Source organism: Saccostrea cucullata, unplaced genomic scaffold, assembly GCF_032062105.1.
Source record: "Saccostrea cucullata isolate Sc308-1 unplaced genomic scaffold, CSIRO_AGI_Scuc_v1 ctg3455, whole genome shotgun sequence".
Lineage (NCBI taxonomy): Eukaryota > Metazoa > Mollusca > Bivalvia > Ostreida > Ostreidae > Saccostrea > Saccostrea cuccullata.
The window spans coordinates 44,902-60,210 of NW_026920282.1; the positions used below are offsets into that span (position 1 = coordinate 44,902).

Genomic DNA, 15,309 nt, shown 5'->3' on the forward strand with positions numbered 1-15,309 from the left:
TATTTTGACATAATAACTACCCAGGTAGCACAACAACGATATTAAAACGTTATAAAACGTTTTCAAAATGTTATAAAAACATTTTCTAAAACATTATTACAACGTTATTTTGTATGCTTTTTTAACCGTTATCATAACGCTTTTAAAAAACATTGTCCTGTAATGTTTTGAAAACGCTTTTGAAAACGTTTTCAAAACATTTTTAAAAACGTTTATAGAACATTTCTAACAAATATTTTAAAGCAATTAAAAATTTATTTATACAACATAAAATCATTGTGCTTCCTACAGTTTCAATAAGTTTATTCTTTGTCACTTATGTAATCCATGAACTGTTTGTAACATCCACACAGTCAATAACAGTCTTCTTCACATAGAAGATTTGTCACATTTAAATTAGAAAAAAAAAATCACAGTATCCTTCTTTATTTGAAAATCATCTGTTTGGCACTTGGACTTATTTGTTTCCTTCTGAAAAACATATCTAGATAATAACTTTAATAAACAAAATGAATATTCATTCTCACAAATTATTTGAGTAAACTAAATGTTTATTCATGCATTAGAAGATTTGAAAACTATACATAGTCATAAATCCGATAAATACCAGGAAAGTGCGTATATATGTTTTTGGCAACACTTCTATAAAATATATACTATTAGATAAATCTATGTATCTGTGTAATACATTCTTTTCAAGAAACTTCAAACATACCCTAAAGAATTCATAAATCCCTCCAGGATGGTGTGGAGCAAACCTCATTATCCCAATTCTTTCATTAAGTGTTATCTTTAAAAAGGTATATTTTATTCTATGCAAACAGCCGCTGTAAATGAAAAATGATATTCATTTTAAGAATAGTAAATTGGTAAATCTATATAAATACAAATTACTTTCCAATTTGAAAGAAGTATTTAACCACACACACACACACACACACACACACACACACACCCACACACACACACACACACACACACACACACACACACACACACACACACACACACACACACACACACACACACACACACACACACATACTCGATCTATATTTAAATTATGTTTTGAAGCTTTCAATTTAAAAATCTATCTTTAAGCCTGGGATGACAATACTAAAGTACACATTAATAAAGAAAACTCACAAGTCACAATACATATGTAAATACACAATCATGATAAACTTAAATGATCACAATCTTTTCTCAAAAACAACAAATAACCCATCCATTTTAAATATCAATGAAATGTACAATCATTTACCAAGAATGATTTAGACTTATACATTTTCTCAATACATGTATACACAATGCAATACTACTTTAAATTTAACATACCATAAAAGATGTAAAAAAAAAAATCCCCAAATCCTGCTCTTTGTCTTTCAAGAATGCTGACCGATTTTTCAAAATCCTGATAAGTTGACCTATATAGATCACGTGTACATAGTTTGCAGCAAGGAGCGGTTGTCGTCAAATATCTGGAGCGGAGCAAACGAGACTGATTCAAGAATTGGGATAGGATGCTAAATATCTAATATTTCTTTGATCGTTTCTTTGATTGTTCTTTTCTTCTAAATTTTATATAAAGACAGAAAGTTCGTGTGGTAACATATCATAACGATAAATAATAGTAAATAATAAAAATATTCTGTTGACTCACTGCATGTTGAATGTTGTCTGTCTGCATTAGGGTATATAATGATATTGCTTTTTGAAAATATAAACGATACACAAAATATTTTTTGCAGTCTAGCAGTAAAAAAGATTTTAATATTTATACCCATCGATAAGGTGGACCATTTATAAACAAAAGAATGATGTATAATCTACATGCATTTACGTATACGTGATGGATAGACACAGCATTACCGATGGCAAGATTATGTGTGTCCTGGTGCTGGAGGTTGGGGGTACATTGAAATGGCAGAAACTTACAATACTTGTAGAGAACATGAAGTAAAAAAATAAATATACATTTTTTTACTTCCCAAATTTTAGGTGGACATTCCTCAGGCGGGATGTCTCTCATAAACCCAGTACCATTAACCCTACTACTTGTATATTCACTATTTATTCAAGTCAGGTTTGAATTAATACCCTTATATTATATTCGTACTTTTAATTCTCTTCTTGGGCATACATGTCTGAGCAAGGCCATTTTCAAAATCGCACAGTGATCATGAGCTCTACATTTGTACGAGACTGGAACTGAATTGCTTTTAAATGAGTTTTGTTAATCATGGATGGAATGACAGCCTAGACTAACATAATGAATCTGGTTTTACTTTATGAAATATATTTTATTGTTTTAAAGGTATACATTTAGTATATAAATAAACATGCTATCTACACATATTTAATAAAAATTTCGAACAAAATTATTTTTTCTTAATTTCGATAAAAAATGCGAATAAATCAATGATAACTATATCATTCAGTATAATGTATAGATTTTGTCGGGTTGGGATGGAGGATGAAAATTAATAACAATTAATTGTTCATGGGTAAATATACAGTCAGTTAATTGCGACTGCATTATAATATTTCCTGACAACTGTGTTTGAACTGGCTGAGTCTTGAATTGTCAGACATTTTGTAGAAATGTAAACATGTTAGAAAATTAATTATACATGTATTATTTTTGAATATTAATTTAAAAAAAAATCTCCCTCTCGTTCAACTGATTTTGTTTTGAATTTTTTTTTTATTTGATGCATGTTTTAAAAAGTATGAATTCCACTCTGGTCTCGTTCCAGATTGTAAAGCCTTTATATTAATGTTCCGGAAATTAGAAGGACACTCAACCCCTACACTAAAGTGAAAATAAAACACAAGTTGCTGTCCTTAAAGAAAATGACTGCAATACATGTACGTGGACCTTATGCATGTGTTTCTAACTGAAATTCAATTAAAGAAAATTTCTAAGTGTAATGCGATTCAGGTAGGATTGTTCACATTTTCTTCAACGATCTGCCTACTTATCATTCATTATAGTCTCAAAGCAAAATATTTCAATTTTATCTCCGATTAGCCTTTAGTTTTGTCAGTTTGATTTTAAAGGCTATTTTGATAAATGTAACCCATAATGGCTGGGGCTTGACACATGTTCTGGATTTATACGGAAGAATATATTATGAGAAAACAGATAGATCTGATGGTACAGGTGTAGCACAGCTCTGTTGTACGCAGATTTTTTTTGGAGCCCCCCTCCCCACATTAAAAACTGTTGCTACAGACCTCTATCAAACGGTATTTGGATTCCTGAAATATCACTTTTTTGCGAGCCTTGATGCACAAAACTTATGACGGTGAAAACTTGTTCTATCTTTTAAAAAAGCTAGAACTACTCGTTGAATGACGGTTTTTATTCAAGTTGTTAAGTTACTTGTATCTATATGATCTATATATACTGCAAGTTCTTCCTACTTTTTAAAATGCTTGTTCCGTAGAATTAATGTTTAGGTTGTATATAAAAGTACGAGTGAGAGAGAAATTCTGATCCTCCACTGAAAATGTGTCCGCAGAATGGTGACTTCGCCGGTTTGTTAAGGCAGCACATGGATCAGAATTCGGCGAATTGATACTTTTTTATAACTATGTAACTCAAATAAATCGGAAAAGTCAATGACAAAGCTTTTGCTATTATTATGCATTCTATAAACTTCAATGGGACTAATACTACAGGAAGTACTCCACCACGACGTCATCATATGACGTCTATAATTAGCAAATATGCCTTAATGAAAAAGTGAAAAGTTCAACACTTCCCCTAGTAAAATTAATTAATTTTCAATTTGCAATAATAATTATTTAAAAACATCTCCGTACCCTGAAAAGTGCTGCTAGAATCTTATTGTCCTATCGCAGAAATAATTATTTTACATTTTCGGACGAAACCTTCCCAAAATTTTTACATTTTGTTCATAACAAAAAAAAAATTGCATCAGTTCCCGTAAACCATACGATTCTAGCAGCACTTTCCAAAAACAATAGAATAAGAACTTAAGATAGAAACAAAAATTAAGTTTCAAAGTATGCGGCGTAGTGTTGAACTTTGCATCTATTTCGTTACGAACGACATAGGAATGGCTGATCGGCAAGTAAACACCTTACCTGCTTTAATTTTACGAAGGAATTGTAAAATTTTATAAGCATACCTTATTCATAAGCTTTATTCCCACATAAATCACACATGATATTCATTCTAATTGCTATTAAACTCTGATTTCTTGTGTTTGTTTACATGAATTTTCGTTACGTTTCACTTTCACTCAGCTACTGCATGATCAACAGTTATGACGTCACGGGTTTTGTATTTAACCCCTGTGATAACTACAGAGACCCAGAAACGACAAAACTCCGTTCATATTATGCCTCTGTATATTTTCATTCATTTTTACGACCTTAAATCAATCTTAGATATCGATTTTAAGAAATTAATATCTCTAACCTTTACGTCATATAGCTTACTATGACGTCATGTCATATAGGCAAGTAGAATATTTGGTTGTAACCTTAACATACCTGCGTTAAAGGTACCTGTAATGTGACTGAAAGGCAACTGACAGTTGCTGAAAAGTATTTGCGATTCAGGGGATGAATGACCACTGAAACGTCAATGAACGCCACCTGAAGCTTTTAGTTTTTACTGAAAGGTCTTGTTTCTTCCTGTAATATTTCTGCTGTTTCTTGTAGACGTTCAAACTGTTCTTGTTCATATTGGCTCTGGGCCGGCTTTAGGGCATTTGTTAACTGGCACTTTGCTTGCTTGTAGTCTATGTATGAAGCGTGTTCCTTGCCTCGGGGTTTGCTGTTGTCTACCCAGAATTTCATTTTCTCTCTATTCTTGATATATATGTATGTAGTTCCTTGACATTTCCATAATTCCAGTACGGTTTTAGGTAAGGACGGTAACGTTTTACTGGTAAAGAAAGTTAAGCATCTGTTAGGGATCTTGTTATCCTATCAAAGTACTCTCCAATGCCGACAGCTGAACATTCATCAAGTGTAAAGCTATCAGTAATTTCTCTAATTAACTGCCTTTATGTACATGCATCATCATCTGATACTTTGCTCCAGTTGATACTAAAATCTTCACCATGGGTTTTCGTTCCTCCAGGTAATATACCTTCGAGCGAGATGTCAACAATAATCGGAAGATGGTCTGAACAGTTTAGATAGTGGTCCTCAATTATTCCTGCGGTCCTTACAAAGTCAAGTTTATCCTGTGCAACTAGCACAATGTCTATCAAAGGCGTTTGCTCTCCGTTGTGAGCAACATCGGAGTAAGATGGACCAGTACTATTACTTGGCTTGTCAACGACTCAAGTCTACGTTCATTCATAAAATCCTTGATGATTCGCCCACGCTCGTTGGATTTGACGCGATTTTTGTCTCCATATTCATTTGATAAACGAGCATTGATGTCACCGAGAATATAACAGGTTGAACTATAAGCGTCATACAGTTTTTCTACATGTTCTAGCACTATTCTGTATTTTTCTAACTTGAGTTAGTTGAAGGTAAATGTAACAGGACACCGATTATATGAATTTCAGTGTTCTTGCATCCACCGACGGCGACAACCACACGATCATTACAAACACTTTCGACTGGGAACACAGGTAAGCAATTTCGCCACAAAATCGAAATATACTGACACGCAAAAGAAACGCAACACCCTACTTTAGGGGGAAATAATTATGTAAAGTAAATAATTTTGTATCTTAAAATTATGAATATCTTCAATTAGGTAAAGGTCGGTAATTTTACGGTTGAACGATTTCCATACCATAACCGGAAGTCAAGTTTGAGTCTGCTTAACAGAAATCAAAAATTGCATGCTTAAGAAAACATTTGACAATATTATGGAGTTTTAAGGGTTTTTTTCTGTTCATCATAAGTAATGGAGCAATATTTCAAAAAATAAACTCTCCTTTCGCTTCCCGTAACGATGCTAAGGCTACTTGAAAATGGCTTCTGTACGTATTTCCATTGTTCTAGCTGGAAAATTTCAATGTAAAGGTGATGGAGAGTTGCTGATGCGAAATTTCACTACATTACGCCTCAAAAAGGTCTTACGTATCATATACATTAAGGACAGTCCTTGTACCGGAAGTCCAGGGGTGGCTACATTGCTCTAAGTTAGAGAAAATTCGACCTAATAATCTGGAAAACAGGCATTTAGAAATACCAAAGAATAATTCCTTCGCTCAGATCTCGATATTAATGAACCTATTGTATCGTAAAAATTAAGCTGCAATTGTTGTTTAGGACAGTCTTGTACGTTTTACCTGAATGGCTGGGAGGAGGATGTTTTAACAGTCATATTTTACTTAGTAAAGTAAACAGATAAACAAACAACATTTTTATAAAATCTCTGATGTTCTGAAAAGAGAGTTTAGTATTACTTTATTCGCTTTTGAAAATCATAAGATAAAAAATCAAACATTTGTAGATTACTGCTTGTTGCGTTTCTTTTGCGTGTCAGTATATCTCCAAAACCTTCCGAACGGGTTCGTTTTTTTCTAGCTCAATGGACATACGCTTATCACAAATACCGTATGCATTAAGAGTAGAGTCAATAGAGTCTAGAAAATGCATTTGCTCTGGAAGAAGCAAGTGCTCTTCGGCAAAAAATGTTAATGTCGTTCAAAAGTTTAAACAGATATGGGGTAACGTACATGATACCTCTGGGGTTCCATGATTTCATACGCAACATTACCTGGATACTCGCCAAGGGGTATATACAGGTAATAGCTGTGAGACAATTAACCATTACAAGTATATGTATTGTGATTTCGTTCGCGCGAGTACTGGAAATCAGAAAAAGGAATGTTGATAATTACACAAGTATACAAAAAGTTGTTCTAGTAGTAAAAAATGCCATGAATTTTTCTTTCATGCTTTTGTCTTAACACATGAGTTAGAAACAAAATACTTTCAGTTGTTATTAATTTCCTTAAGAACAGATATATGCCTTTTTTTTCTTTTTTAAAAAAAAAAAATAATGTTTTAAAATAAAAAGGTTTAAATTTAGAGCAACCTGCTATACAGGATATAAGTATATCCCCGCTTGAAAAGTGGGAGGGTATACTGTAATCTGTATGTCCGTCCGTCCGTCTATGCGTCCGTCCGTCTGTCTGTTGTTACGCTCTTGGGCACCCATCTCTTATCCGCAACATCTCTTATACCCCTGAATGAAATATAATGAAACTTTCACTGAATCTTTATAACATATTTCCATTGTGCACCCCCTATTTCACTTTTTGATCCGACACATATTTTGGGTTTCTAGGCCACAGCAAAACATGACTTTACCATTATAACCATACGTGAGGCGGGTGTATCATTTAGTGAGCTCATTGCTCACAGTACCTCTAGTTTTACAAGTAATTACAAGTAATTAAAAAAATATACCACGTTTAGGAAAACAAAAATCAAAGCTGTTTATAACTCTTAAAAATCTATTCAATGATTTATTAAACGATCATGAAATATATTTTTCTATCATTTCGCCTTTACATAAGTAATTTGATCAGTTATTCGTGCTTTGTTTAATGAAAGGATGTATTCTTTATCAAAAAGTTAAACAAACACAATTTATTTATTTTTTAAAAAAGTTTAAGTATGTTTTATAATATAGGAAACTTTTCTTTAATTATGATTTTTTTTAGTATGTTTAAGATATAAAAGCTGTATTGGCTGACCGATAAATAAAAAGCCATACACATCATATAAAAACACTTTAGGTTCTCTACGCCTCTGCACATGATTTGAAGAAAGTTTACGGGAAACAGACGTTTTAAAATGGTGTACAATTCCTATACCACATGCATGGTGATACATTATTCGAGATTTTATCAGTGTAAAAGTTAACTGACTTAAAGTTTATAATGGTGACAATTTCATTAATGATCTGAGCAAGCTCCGTCCATTTTATGAATTATCGCGCCCACTACAACATCTTTCTGGGACCACCACTGCAGGATTGCTATGAGACTGCTTTGGTACCACTGAAGAACTTCTATGGGAATTCTGTGGTACCACTGGAGGACTTCTATGGGTCTGCTTTGGTACCACTGAAGGACATCTATGGGAATGCTGTGGTACCACTGAAGGACATCTATGGGAATGCTTTGGTACCACTGAAGGACTTCTATGGGACTGCTTTGGTACCACTGGAGGACTTCTATGGGAATGCTTTGGTACCACTATTATACTCCTTTTTGTGAGTGTTTGTATTAATTAGACTGTATTTTGGTAAGGAAAGAAAAATATACATATAGACTTAAAAAATTGTTTGAGATATTGATCGACAAATTTAATGCTGTGTAATACATCTAAGCTCTTTACACGTAAAGCATTTAACTGTGTTGTGATCTTGAAAAAAAATGCTATAGATACAAAAATAAAATATCTAGTGTTCTATGAAATGTTCTTCGTGCATGGATGCTTTATTCAATAGTCCAGGAAAATAATTTACATTTTTTACATTTAAAGCAATCATTATCATGTGTTTAAATAATTAATGCTTTAGATACAGCACGAAAGAACAAATGACAATTGTATCAAAATTAATATTTTACTGCTGGTGAAGTGTGTATAAAAGAGCGCTATTAAATTGCAATGAATTATGAATTGATGAATATAACGAACAATAAAAGACGTCGTCAATAAGTCCATTCAAACAAATACCTTTACAGCGGAACAAGTATGCATCAGTGTTTGAATAAGATGCTAATTATTTCATATTTTTAAAAAAAAAAGGTAAGGTAAGGGTACAACTATTGTTTTTATAGAAGTTCAATACAAAAGTGAAATATCATGAATTCACTTAATCAGAAAGTGAACTGATAACAACGCCATAACGTCTAACTGCTGTATAGGAAAATGATCAGATATGGCGTTCTTGTCTGTGTTTTTCTGATTGTCTTTAGAAAATTCTTGTGTTCTTTTATCTTTGAAGGACACCTGATAAGAAATATTACTTTTGACAACACTTTGCCAACCCAGACTATTTACTATATAAAGATTTACGAAGGAGTTGGTCTGATAGAGTGCAGTTTACAATGCTTTGTGCTAAAGCCAGCATGTGTCGCTGTCTTGTACAGCAAGAGATTATCATCTTGTAAGCTCTTGAATAGTTATCTGACCGAATTATCGATAAATAGGACAAGTGCAGAAGTAGGATGGGAATATTGGTTTAAGAATAATTGTAAGTATTTGTAAAGTATATTTATATGTTATTTATTTAGGTGATAGGATCTTGACTATGAATTTAATTTTCCCTTAAATAAGAATATTTTGGTCATAGCTTTTAAATAGTTGGTACTAATTTGTTCAAGAAATGATTTTATTAAAACAGGACTCTGATACAATGTTATGTTTGAAAATTAATACAGATTTCAACTAAAAAAAACTTCTCATCTGAACTTGAAATCCATAAAAAAGTTTTAATTTGATATCAGATATTAATTGTTATGAATGTTATAAAAGATTCAAAGTAAATTGGGGCATACAATTTCGACAATTTTTTATAGGGCATTTACCTCCCTTGTATTTAGAAATATTACTGTACAGTACCTCTTTTTGGAAGTATAAAATATTTTTGTATTTAAATACAACTGCACCTGCTAAAACTTATGCTTAAGGGCTTAATTTTTTTGTTTATATACCCTGCATACATTAACAAACTTAAAAATATTTTTTATTATAAACTTTCTTTCAACTGCAAATTTATAAAACATCATTTCCATTGATGACAAAGAATGAATCTCTTTATCAGTTTGCCCTGCTGAATGGGTACCCTTTGATGGACATTGCTATTTTCTAAGCAACACAAGGATGAACTGGACCGATGCTAAGGTAAATGATATGTTTATTCATTATTTTGCGACTTGTACCTGTAAATAAATTTGAATTCAATTTTAATTAGATTTATTTAATGATTTTTGGAAATCAAAAACTTAGTTTTTTGTATCGTGATTGTTTTCACCTGCAATATGATCTCTTCTAACATATGTAACCCTTTGGTTAAAGACCTTAAATAGTTGTCATTAAATAGCTGACACTTGTAACATAGACAGTGTGTCTTTGGATATGAAATGAATATATAATTCATTAATCATATGTTAATGATTCCTGAAAAAATCTAATTTATTCAGAGGACGTTTATATAAATTAATTAAAAATTGAATTAGAAAAATATATATATATACATGTATACGTTAAAAACTATTTCACGCATTCTTTTTATAAAGAAAAGAAACAGTGCACAGCTTTTAGATTAAACCCAAAATTTGATGCACGGAATGCAACCTTTTAGCCGTAATTCCATTTGGCAGGGTTTATATCTTCGTTTACTTAGAGGACTCTAAGGTAGTTTTGCGTTTGTATTTTTTTTGTTTTTAGAAAATGTGTATGGGAAAACAAATAATATAAAGAATCAAACAATCAATTAAAATTACTACAGACCCTGATACGCTCAACTACCCCATACGCATGCTGCGCGAATGGTACACGTTCCCTACACGTTTTACACAATATGCAACATGGTTTGCACGAAACGCTTCCACATTTGTACGAAGCGCTGCACGGTTTGCACGAAACGCTGCACTGATCAAACGAATTTTTACACGGTTTGCACGAAACGAAGAGGCACACGAAAGTCACATGCATTTTGGGATAGTAGCACGTCCCAAAACATGTATAATAACTTGAAAGAAAAAGTTTGCTAATAATTAACAATTGATCTTTATGAATCTAAACTTCAACTTATTTTGTTCCTGTATATTTATGTACATTGTACCTATCCGTCTGTCAGTAGCTTTTAAAATAATGTTACGAAAAGCTTTTTTAAAAACAAAAGATGCAATTTCATTGAATTTTATTTATAAGTAACACACGCTAGTATCAAAGGGTGCATAGTTAATTATTCTGCACTTAAAAACCTAAATGCATATAAAAATAATCATATAAAAATAATTATAGTAAAATAAAGTTAATATTTTGTGTTGTGTAAAGAACTATATGCAGTATATTGCAAATGTTTGCCCCACAAAAGTCAAATTTTGAAAAATGCTTGAAATGTGCTGAATTTTATAAATAGTCTGAGAAACAAATATTAACAGAACACATTATACTTTCAAAGCAGTTTATTGACACTTTCTGGTTTTATGACGTCACAAACCAGTCCGAATTTATATCATTTTTAGAAACAGTACAAAATGGACAAAATTTCAACAATTTTAGTTTTAAAATTTATAGAGGGCAAGTTTGCTCAGGAACAATATTTACATATTATATTGATATTATCAATCTACATATATCAAAATTTTGAGCCTGATTAGACCTGCGCTTTGTGACTTTTACTTTTATCGACGTAAAATATACATTTTTCTGTAAAGATCATGAAAATTTTAAATTTACGTCATTTAAGTAACGTTATTTCAATCATATGACGTCATGGCGTATGAAAATATTCAGTGCTTTTAAGTTAGCATATATTTTCCACTGTTTAAAAATATCGCAAGTGAGTTATGGCTACATATGGAGGTTTCTATGCAAAAATATCTAATTAGATTCCATAATTGCTCTACCTACTGCACAGAAAATGTTAAGACTTGTTTTCTAATAAAATTTTGATACCTACGACATGCAATAGCCAGTACACATTATGACGTCATATTATGATGTCATCGACCTCTGCTATACAAGTTTATAAGAAACATCAACAAAATCGCTTCGGCGCAAGGGCATACCTTACTTTGTTTTACAGAAACAAGGTTTAAAAAGACACAGAATATTCAAAGGATTTAAGATATTGCTGCACAAATGTCGGCACTGCACTTGTTTAGTTACTATTCATGCAACTTTAAGTTTGAACAGGGTAAGTATTCACAGTCCAGTGTAATTTTTCTAAAATTTTTATCGATTGAGAAAGTGCATAGGATTTGTGCAGCAATTTTATTAATCTTAAGAATATTCTCCTTAATATTATACATTGTTTATTTTAAATTATATAGGATATGTTCTTGCGCCGACGTGATTCTCTTGATGTGATTTATTACCTTGAATGGGAAAGAACAATGACGTCGTAATATGACGTCATAATGTGCACTTGCATTAATAAACTGTGGGTACTAAGTAATCAATTTCAACTTTCTCTGTACATAAAATATACAACTTATGAGTTTTACTAGCTCATTTGCATAAAAATATCCATATTTAGCCTTAACTCACTTGCGATTATTAAATATTTCTCGTTGAAAGTTTGAATTGGGGGGGGATATTAGTTATTAAAGAATAAAGCTCTTATAATTGTCTTTTGAATAACTCTTTTAAATTATTAAATTTACTGTAAACCAACTTTTCTTCGCGACGACTTTATTTCACGATTTAGCAAGGGTAAACTACATCGCGACGATTAATTTTTGCGATCAAGCCTTTTTGGATCGTTAATTTATAGACGAATAACACTTAAAGGCCCGGTTCGCGACGAGAAATATTCGCGATGACGAGGGTCTCGCGAACTCCGCGAAACTTTCTCGCACGCGGATAAAAGTTGGTTTACAGTATGAAAAACTTATTTGTACAATTTACGAATTTTAAAATCTAGGCACAATGTGAACTTCAAGGAGCTTACCTTGTTGAGGTAGAAACCATGGCAGAAAATACATGGATTCAAGAGACGCTTATTTTACCTTGGAATACAAGTAAGATTTCTTTTCTTTAGTCTAAAATCTTTTAATTGAAAATAATAACTATTTTAGACCAAAAAAAGGCATTTGTACCGAAAATGAGAAAATCACATTAAATAAATACAGTTAATAATTAAAAGGTAGATTTCCATAGTTTTCAGACCAATCCTTTATCGATGAAATACGGTTCACGGTAGCTCAGTCGGTAGAGTGCTCGCTCCGTGATCGGGAGGTCTTGAGTTCATATCTTGGCCGCGACTAACCTAGTCGTTAAAATGTGTAGCAACTGTTCCTTCGCCATGCGCTCAGCAGTTTGAAGTGAAAGTTGCGGGTCCTTTGGATGAGACCTTAAAAACCGAGGCCCCGTGTCAGCGGCAGGCGTTGGCACGATAAAGATCCCTCACTGCTCAATGGCCCTGAGTGCCGAGTAAAGGTCAAAATTTGAAGCCCTTCACCGGCATACGGTGACGTCTCAATATGAGTGAAAAATTCTCGAGAGGGACGGTAAACAATATACAATCAATCAATCAATCAATCATAGATGAAAATGGGCTTTGCATACACAATGAACAAAATGCTTTTTTCTGAATTTTTAGTTTGTATAAATACATTTTCAAAAAATGATCTTTTATCATTTATTCCGACATTAAATCACTTATAAGCAGTTCAAAAGAATTGCTTACTAATGAGTTTTCCCATTTTCCCACTCATGGTGGTAAATTTAGACTTACGGTCAGCAAATAATCATGTCTTATTATGTAGACCCTACAAAAATCCTTTATCACCTACGTACTCTAAAAATGCTAATGTTTCAAAATATTCAAATGCAATATTCATTATGGATATTTGAGGAAAGGGTGGATATAGGCCTTACCTGTTGCCCAATATTTATTGTATTACTAGCATTCAATAAAATATATCTAAAGTATAGATACTGACCTTTTCATGAGGCTGAAATTTAAAAATTTCAAAAATTGACTCAGATTAGCTCAGCTGTCTAAACGTTATGAAAACATGATCCGTTATTCATTCGTTATTTCACTCCACTGACCCAACTGGTCTGTTATTTTAAGTTGGCTGTCCCAATTGGTTTGTTACATTTAGTACAGTGTCCCAATTGGTGACATTTTAGTCCACTGTCCCGATTGGTTTGTTATTTTTAGTAGACTGTCCCAATTGGTTTGTTATTTTTAGTAGACTGCCCCAATTGGTTTGTTATTTTTAGTGGAGTGTGACATTTGGTATCAATGCTGTAAGACCTGGATCGGAGCAGCAGACATGGATAAGGAAGGCCATTTTACCTGGAATCGCAGAACCTCAGTCGATTTTACAAACTGGTACAAAGGTCAGCCTGATGACATAAAGGGAAAAGATTGTGTTCAATTCTGCTCAAACGGATTCTGGGACGATACCGAATGCAGAAGAAATAAGTTTTTCATCTGTGAGAAAGAGCTCGATTTCTAACAGATGAATTTTTCGATTTCTTAGAACTATTTTTTAATATGTCATTGGAAAGATTGTCGTTTGTCTGGCAAAAATTTCATATTTTTTTTATTCAGGTGAATGATGTTAATGTTTTAAGGTTATAGCATGTAAAATCAGTGTGTATAAATTATAAAAGCTGAAGCTAAGGAACCTGGAACACTCTCAAAATTCGATAAAAAGTACTATTGTGTACAAGGGCTTGGGGTTTAGTGATTCAAAAGCGTCGGAAAAGTTAAGAAAAATAAACAGACAGAAATTTAATTTCCTCATATTCTGAAAAAGTGTACAAAGATTGTCAATTTTCAAAGCCATTATTTTATATTTGATATACAGCGTCTGTATGTCCGTCCGTCTAGCTGTCCCTCCGTCTGTCTGTCCCTTCGTAATACATTTTCTTTGCAGTTTCCTCAGCAACTACTCATTTCAGATGCTTGAAATTTTAACACAATCTTCTCTGATGCATGGCATATGTTTGGATTAATTTTTATTCAAATCTGATATCAACTTCCTGTTTATTTTCGTCGCAATATTCTCAGCAACTACTCAACTAATCTTTACACCGGCATTCAGGTATATCTTAGATGAAAGCAATATGAGCTGCATTTTTGAGAATTTTATTTTGTTGGTAAAATGTGTTATGATTAATTTGTATGCAATCTAAACCCTTATGATCAAGAAGACCAAAATAAAGTTTTAAAATGTTTCAGAAGAAATATTTCTGTACAACCGAATATACAGTATTACATAGGAAATCATTATTGTAGAGGACGACAATAATTCAATTTTGCTTCAATCAAAGCTTATAAAAAGTTCTTCTATATAGCAAATATGAACAACAGATGTTTATAAACGTTCTATTTTCCTGTCATTGAAATAATTGATTACAAATTTGAAATATTTTTTTCTGATGTCAAACATGCAGCTCATATTGCTTGTAATAAAAAGTAAGTGATTTATAAAACAAATAATTACAATTACATGTATTCATGATTTACTCCTAAGCTTTTCTTACATGATATTCATGAAAAGACTACCAAATCAGTTCTGTTTATTTTACTGTTTACGGCTAGATATTCGGATTTACAACTAAAAGATGAAATCCGCTGATATATAAGTTGTA

The 15,309-nt window shown here is 32.4% G+C and overlaps 1 protein-coding gene across 1 annotated transcript; it reads left to right on the forward strand.

Annotated features, from left to right (window-relative positions):
* The first annotated feature begins 9,849 nt into the window (after window positions 1-9,849).
* LOC134246167 (lectin BRA-3-like) lies at window positions 9,850-14,168 on the forward strand. Its single transcript, XM_062728491.1, has 3 exons — window positions 9,850-9,870; window positions 12,623-12,719; window positions 13,930-14,168. Exons 1-3 carry the CDS (start codon window positions 9,850-9,852, stop codon window positions 14,166-14,168), a joined length of 357 nt encoding a protein of 118 aa, XP_062584475.1.
* Window positions 14,169-15,309: the final 1,141 nt, after the last annotated feature.